The sequence below is a fragment of the Erpetoichthys calabaricus genome, chromosome 1 (assembly GCF_900747795.2).
Source record: "Erpetoichthys calabaricus chromosome 1, fErpCal1.3, whole genome shotgun sequence".
Lineage (NCBI taxonomy): Eukaryota > Metazoa > Chordata > Cladistia > Polypteriformes > Polypteridae > Erpetoichthys > Erpetoichthys calabaricus.
The window spans coordinates 234,496,606-234,504,440 of NC_041394.2; the positions used below are offsets into that span (position 1 = coordinate 234,496,606).

General features: G+C 36.2%; 1 protein-coding gene across 2 annotated transcripts in view; it reads left to right on the forward strand.

The window, feature by feature from the left end:
* LOC114646522 (hyaluronidase-4-like) overlaps positions 1 to 7,476 on the forward strand; it is a 53,374-nt gene extending 45,898 nt beyond the window's left edge. For both annotated transcript variants that reach the window (XM_051929897.1, XM_028794748.2), the window contains exons 3-4: positions 4,827 to 4,916; positions 6,876 to 7,476. In XM_051929897.1, coding sequence (XP_051785857.1) covers positions 4,827 to 4,916; positions 6,876 to 7,265 — 480 coding nt within the window. In that variant the 3' untranslated portion in view covers positions 7,266 to 7,476. The remainder of the gene's footprint in view (positions 1 to 4,826; positions 4,917 to 6,875) is intronic.
* Positions 7,477 to 7,835: the final 359 nt, after the last annotated feature.

Sequence of the window (7,835 nt, forward strand, 5' to 3'; positions counted from 1 at the left end):
GGCCTGTCAAGCACCCAATCTTTACTCATTAAAGTACTTAATGCAGTAGTTAAATAAAAGAGGCAATGCTGCTGACATAACTCAGATGTAAGATCCAACAGCAGTGCAAACTGTGAAAAAAATAGCTTTGAAACAAAATATGAGCACTGATACCCCACAATAACCTTAGCATCAACTTTTAGAGGTGATGTAATAGATACCACTCTATTGAAAGTAAGTTTGAATGCTTGTTTTAGAAAGATTTTAAATACATTCTTCATTTTGCCTGTTTTAGTTTTAATTTTTATATGATAGCCAGGGTACCCATCACAGACAGGTAATAGAATAATTAAAAAATATTTGCTATCTCATACCGTAAATGTACTTTAACTGCCTTTCCTCCATATTTGCTTGTGTATGAACACCTCTTCACCAGCACTCCCTCTTTTGAGCGTGAGCCTCATACTCTTCTATTATTTGTGTGGCACCTTTCTCCTCTCCTGTCTGGTTTTATACTTACCGTCTTTGAAGGCAACTGACTCTCTCTGTGTGTCTCATACGCCTTTACTTCCCTAAAACACTCTCACCTTCTCTTTTGTCGCATCATCAAAGCCAAACTGACAAATCACACCGAAACCAAACTGACCAATCACATTGGTCTGAGAAACTGGACACACAGACCTTAGTGTTTTATTATATAGTAGACAAGGGGGCTTTGCCCCCTGCTCTCTTTGCTCGCCAACCCCCAGGCCGGCGCTATGTGCAAGCCACTTTGCAGTTTTGCCGCTTGTGTATGGGGATGCAGATGTACAATTTAAACAGATTGTTATTTCCTTGGGAATTGTTACATATGCATAATAGAACTATTTTACATTACAGCGAGTAATTAACCATATTTAAAAAACTAGGGGGCTTTGCTCCCTGCTCGCTTTGCTCGCCAACCCCCCTGGCCTGCACTACGCGCCAGCCACTTTGTGACTCTGCAACTCTCATATGTGGTTTTCACTTTCACCAAACAATAAATCTTTGAATTCACGCGAATAGGCCTCTTCATTGGGAAGAAACACTACTTTTCCCTGATGGCAACACAAATTAGACAATGTACAAGTCTTCGACTTATAGTTTAAATCCGAACAATATATTCTATCTCTTTTCACTGTTCTGTTATTTCACAGATTAATTTCCGCTTGTTTGTGCTAATGCGATCTTTACTATCAATTTTTGAGACTTTCGAATTTTAGTACTTTCATTATCTCTAACCTGCTTTGCATGTGTATAGCGCCAACATTTTTGAATTCTTTATGACGTTCTACTTTGTCATCTACTCTTTGTCTTTAATTTCCAGCCCCGGGTGTGGTTAAATCTCTTGGCATAAAGTCTTGTCTTACGGGACGTGCAAATATCTCTCTGAAAAAGTCACGTCTCGTCCCAGGCTAAAATGTCTCGTCACGTTCCAGGATTTTTTTATTATAATAGAGAGATAGTAAAACGTAATAATTTGAAAGTAAATTATTTATCATGTTGCGTTCGAGCTTAGTAATAAGACTGGTCCACCATTTGGAAGATTTCAGGGGAAAGAAGTACTTCAGGGTATATTTAGCTTGTCTCATATGAAAAGAATGAGACGCCATCTTATTGGTTTTGGTGACCCTCAGGATTGATGTGCTTCCTACAATAACGGTCTCATTTGTGTATTCTACTGTGACAGAGCAGAATGAGGAAATAGACAAATATTAATGATTAAAAATTGATTACAATTATCAATATTTTTCAGTTGATAATAAACTAAATTAGCTGCTCAATCCCAAGGTGGGTTGTACTCAGTGTTGCCTGGATAGGCTTTGCTGCTCTGAGTCAAAAAACTGGAACAAGCAAGTTAAAAATGGATGAATATGTTAAATCCATGGTAAAGAATCTCAGACTAAGAAAAAGTGATATATTTAAACTAGTCACAAAGTCTGATTTTAATCTGAATGGCTTTTATGAGACTACTACTTAAAGGCAGCAGACGGCAACCACTATCAGTCAGGCAGTGTAGTCCCGTGGAAAAGGTGTTGCATTTTACTCTCTAGGTTTGCTGTTTCATTTTTCATTCTTTGACTCACTACGTCACTCCAGATGTAAAAAAACAGATGCAATCATTTGCACATACAGAGCACCTTGTAAAGGTGTTTTTTTAAAGAAAAGTGTTCTATAAAATAATATAGGAGGAATTTCTTTATTTCATGACTTTATGATTTTTACTAAGAATCTGAAATAAAGTACCTGGACAAAGAGTGGACATAGCTAAAACATCAAGTTACCAAATAGGCTGGTAGTACTATGGGGGCCGTCAAAACTGAAGTTGATGTTATTTTAGAGAAATGAGGGGGGATTGATGACCATCTTGGGTTAGTGGCCTGTTCTCATCAAGATTGTTCGGTAAGACTTTAGGCTTCTTTTGGTCTTCATAATGCTTACAAAACATCAGTAGATGTGTTATTCATCATCTTAATATGATGGTAAAATCACTTGTTACTATGAAGGATTCACTGGTCTTATACTCAATATGCAATGTCAAGAGAACTGTGTCTCAGATAAGCCACCTCAGACCATTCCAAAATGAAGTTATGTTAGTAGACCAAATTAAACAGATGAATAATCACCCTACTAATGCTTTGTGTCATTAAAACCAAAAGAAGACTTTGTTTTTTCTAATCTTGTAACCTTCTCTTTGACATCTTATAAAGCACATTGAACTACATTCTTTGCATGAAAATGTGGTATATAAATAAATGCTGTTGTTGCTGTTTGTTAAGGCCTTGTTAACCTAAGAGTATATGAACAATAGATGCATTTTTGCAGTACCTAAGCTAAAGTGTTACTGATTATTCTAATGTTTTAACAGTTAGATGGCAGAAGAGAAGCCAGCAAGAACAAAATTGCAAACAGGAAACAACAATAAAAAAGCCTTAATCAGACCCCGAAGCAGTAACTCCACAGCACAAATGAGACTTTCTTACAAAGCACTTAACTAAGTTCAGCACCACTTGAGCAGTAGTAGTATTGTCACGGAGTACAGTGAAATTCTTACTCGTGTGTTAAATCCACATGTATAAACATCTCCGTCACTTCAATAATTAAACATGCCAAGCAACACAGACGGAGTGAGAGGTGAGATTAGTGCTTGCTGAACGTAGTTAGGTGTGAACAAAGACAGACCTTGGGTATGAAATGTAAACAGGGAAAGGGTCCAAAGTATATAAAAATAATGAACCGAATACATGGCTGGATGAAAACATATTATCACACAACATATTAGTTTTAGGTATGATGATAAGCTGCAGGAGAATGAAAACAGTCAGATAAAGCCATACAATGCAGAAATCTGCCCTAGATTCCAGTTCTTTATAAACTGAACACAAGAAAGCCTTTCACTTTCATGTATTCCATCTCTGCGGAGGAATAAAACAGCTGTTAAGTTCCAGGGAGCAGATGCTGTTTCCTGCCGAGTCTTTATCCCATCCTGTGCACTTTCCCCCATCTTCAGCTGGTGAAAATGGGGGCCCTGTACCAGAGAGAGGCACTAGTGACAATGGTAAAGGTGGATTCAAAATGAGAGACATGTGGCTTATTATGTACAAATACAATAATAAGGCCACCATACAGACAAGAACAAAAAAAAAGTGGAAAAAGCAAGAATTCACTCAAATGTAGGTCACAGATCTAGGCATGAACTGGGTAAAAGAAACTGACAATAACATAAAATGAAATATGTGGTTGAGAAAAATAAAATAAAGGTACAAATATTAGAAAATGAAAGCTGTGCAAAAATATTCAAGCAGCAAAAGCTACAAACAGTCATAAAAATGTATAAACTTTCTTTTGAAAGATCTTACATATATTTCAAAATACAGGTAGTAAATGATAAAATAGGCCTCCAATGACAACTCCATAATCAAAATTGAAAAGGGACATCAACCATGGTTTCATCATAAAAATATAAAAAGAAAATGAAAATAAAACATACTTTTACTCTTTTACTATATTTTTCTCTGGACATTCACGTATGAAGGCCTAAATGTTTATATAGTGCCTTGAGCATGGAAAAGGTGTTATATAAATAAAATGTATTATTGTTATTATTATTTGGAGAGGGCATTACAGGAAAAACTAGGTGAAACATGGTAAAATGATATGTCACCCATTAACTAATGCTTTATTTACAAATAAATTATTTATGTTTTGCAAATTGTAAAATGTATCTGCAGAATAGATACTCCTTTTACTTGTTCACTGAATTGCATGCATAACTGCTGAAAAAGATGATCAATTCTTGCACAAGCCAAATCACAAATGTAAAGTCAGCCTGCCCTCTGGTGCCCATTATAAGCAATAAAACAGCTCAGATCAGCTTTGACTTGAAAGCAGTTATGGCTCTTAAATCAAACTCTCTGCAACATCTCCCTTTTTCACAATACAGGGCACTTGGAATATGAGATGGGTGGTGACTGAGGTTCAGGGATGTTACTTATTTTGCTTAACTTGTCATTTGTGGCAGTTAAGTGTTGTTTAATCTAGGTCATAGTAATAAGAATTGATCACAAAAAATAAGTTTCAGAAATAAAATTCCAATTATTTTTTTCTGTGAAATGGTTTATTAAATTATTCTAGGGTTTTATTGGCTGCTCACCTAAAATGCATATGAAATGTCTTTCAGTCAAAACAAAATGAAAAATGGGAAACAATATTTAAATATACTTGTTTTAATGCACAGATTGTTCTTTTAGATTTTACAAAATTCTTTAAGCATGTAGATGTAATTTCTAAATGATGAGACCCAATTCTTAATGTTATTGTTATTACAGAATGATAATATGTACACAATAGGAGAGAGTGCATCTTTGGGGGCTGCTGGCTTTGTCATCTGGGGAGATCTTAATCTAACCTCCTCAAGGGTAAGTCACACATTGAAGAACTCGTGTTATTCCTGGTAATGTGACATACTGGTGATAGTAACTGGACTTGAAATTGTCCTAAATTATTTGAAAAGTGTTGAAATGTGCCTTCACATTTATGCCAGTCCTGGCCAGAAGCAATCTCTGTGGTACTGTACCTGCAAGCTCATAGAATCTAAATTGTTCTCTTGACTTTTTTCATATCAGATTGAATAATTTTTTGTATTGTTTGATGCTTATTAGATCAGTGTTGCTGGAACCTTTTCCTCTGCTATGAATTGGTCTAATTACTTATTTCTGCTAAAGATTTATTACTAGTATTTGTTAAATTATTATTATTATTATTATTGCTATTATTATTATTAAATTGTTGTTATTATTATTATTATTATTATTGTTAAGTTGTAGTTGTTGTATTTGTTGTTAATAATAATACTAATAATAATAACAACAATTTATATAATGCCTTTATTATTTGCTTTACCTGTTATGTCTGTGAGTGCCAATTATTTTGGTGTCCTTTTTCATGGACATTGCCATTTTGTTTCTAACAATGGTGTTCTTTACTAGTCACATAATAGCCATAATCATCACACATGCTTTCTTTAAAATAGTGGCACTCTAGTCATGGTATCCTTGCTCTGGATCCAAAAAATGAAACAATCAAATAAATATCAGTGTAGGTAATGGGAAGAATCCCAAGTTAGCGTAGGTCTTCTGGTTAAAAATCACTGTGTTCCAACTTCTTTTCTAGTTAAGTGTTTTGTTTGTATTGACAGATTTGTTGCGCTTTTCGGCTTCAGACTCTTATTTGTTTTTTGGTCTATACTTTTGTCTGTTCCGATAAGATTTCCATCTCCCAGTCAATTCTTCAAACTCTTTGTGGTATATTAGTTTCAGAATGTCTGTAAGATCCCTTTCTGGAAGGGTGGCACAATGATTAGCATAACTACCTCTCACCTCCAGGGGTCTGGTTCAGTGCCTGAAGAGGACACACATACTGCAAGTTGCAAATTTTTAATAGTGCAGTAGGGTTCCCCATGGAGTTTTGAACTCCTCAATATACTTTCATTAGATCGGAGAGTGGTTCCCCTTGGAGTTTCGAGAACAAAGAAATATGTACATTACTTGAGAGATACTCCACACCAGCCTGCTGCAAGCCCTTTTCTGGCTTGGATTTCCAGCTGGTCACTATCTTTGTGGAATTTGCACATTTGCTCCATGTCCATGTTGGTTTTCACTGGGTAATTTGGTGTATCCTCAGGTGATACCTACTGATTTTCTAACCTGCTATTCCAAGTCAAGATTGCATGGTTGAGGGGTTGGTGGTCTGAGTCTATCATGGCAGTATTCTCAAGATATGGAGGTCCTGGTGTGTTTCTTATGATAGTCTGGTACCCCATTTAGGTGTGGTTCTTGCCTTCACAATAACACTGACAAGATAGAGTCCAACTTCACAAAACCCTGTCATAGAGAAAGCAGGTCTACAAAAGTGAGGGGTGAAGACCTTCAAATCTAAAGTTACAGGTATACTGTCTAAAGTTACAGGTATACTGTAACTTCAAAAGACTGCTGCCTTCTCATGTTTTACCAGAGAGCAAAGTCTTTACATTACTGATTTATGTGACAAGTACAGTATGCTGTATTATCCATTCAATTTATGAATTTAATCATTGGACAGAGGTTGAGAGTCTATCTGAGCACATCCAGTGCAAGGCAGGAAGCAACCCTGCACAGGGTGCCCGTTCATCTAAGTACCTACTACAAAGCAGAGCTAATTACAGTATGTATCTTAAAGAAAACAATTACTTTTTACTTGAATTTGACAATTAATGTCCCTTTGTCAACTTGCTTTATACTGTAAATGTTTTCAGGTGGGAATACTGGTAAAGGGTGTAAAGTGTGACAACTTCCATTGATACTCTGAAAAGCACTACTTGTTTGTTTTCTAATTTGCAGTATAACTGTACCAAAGTCAAGAAGTTCCTGAATGACAATCTTGGCTTTTACATCACCAATGTGACAAAAGCGGCTGAAGTTTGCAGTGAACACCTCTGCCAGAATAATGGGAGGTGTATGAGAAAGGACTGGCAGGCACCTCACTATTTGCACTTGAACCCCAAGAACTACGTGATACGACCAACAGAAGATGGGAACTTCATTGTGATAGGAAACCCCTCTGTGGAAGAGTTGTCAGAGCTGAGAGACAGATTTAAATGTCACTGTTATCAGGGTTATGGGGGAGAAACTTGTGACAGACTGCATAAGCCAGGCACGGCTGATGGCTGCAGGCTCTCAGTCACTTGCTCCCTGCTTTTGTTGCTTTTACTTCTTTACTTTATTTTATGAAGACAATGGCTGAATGGTGAGAATAGCCCACCTAGGAGTACAACAGAAGCAAATCGTGAATTGATACCTGTGTTTGACTTTTTAAACAGCTGCAGTGATTTTATTGTACATTTTTACCTCTCTATACTGAGCCAAATATTATTAGACAGATGAGTGTGTTTTTATTTTTTTACAAAGAAAAAAAATGATATTAGTATACCATAAAAACTGTCCTGGCTATATTTTGATCTGTGAAATTCTTTCAGTCTCTGTACTCAGTAGCACAGTGCCTAATAATTCAGAAAGATACAGTCAAGGAATCAAAAGGCAACATCTGACAAATGTGCAATATGTGTGTCTCTAGAGAAATGAAGCTTTAGCCATCTGGTGTTGACAACCAGGTTGTATAAATCTATAAAGCTGCAGAAGTCAGTTTTCAGAGAATATATAGTTAACTTATGTCAGTGTAAGTGCTCAGTATTCTTAAACATTATACATTCCAACTATATAGTGTACATCTATCCATCCATTCATTTGCTTTACCCTCTTATTCCATCTAAGTATTTCTGGATGACGGAGCGCATCCTGGTG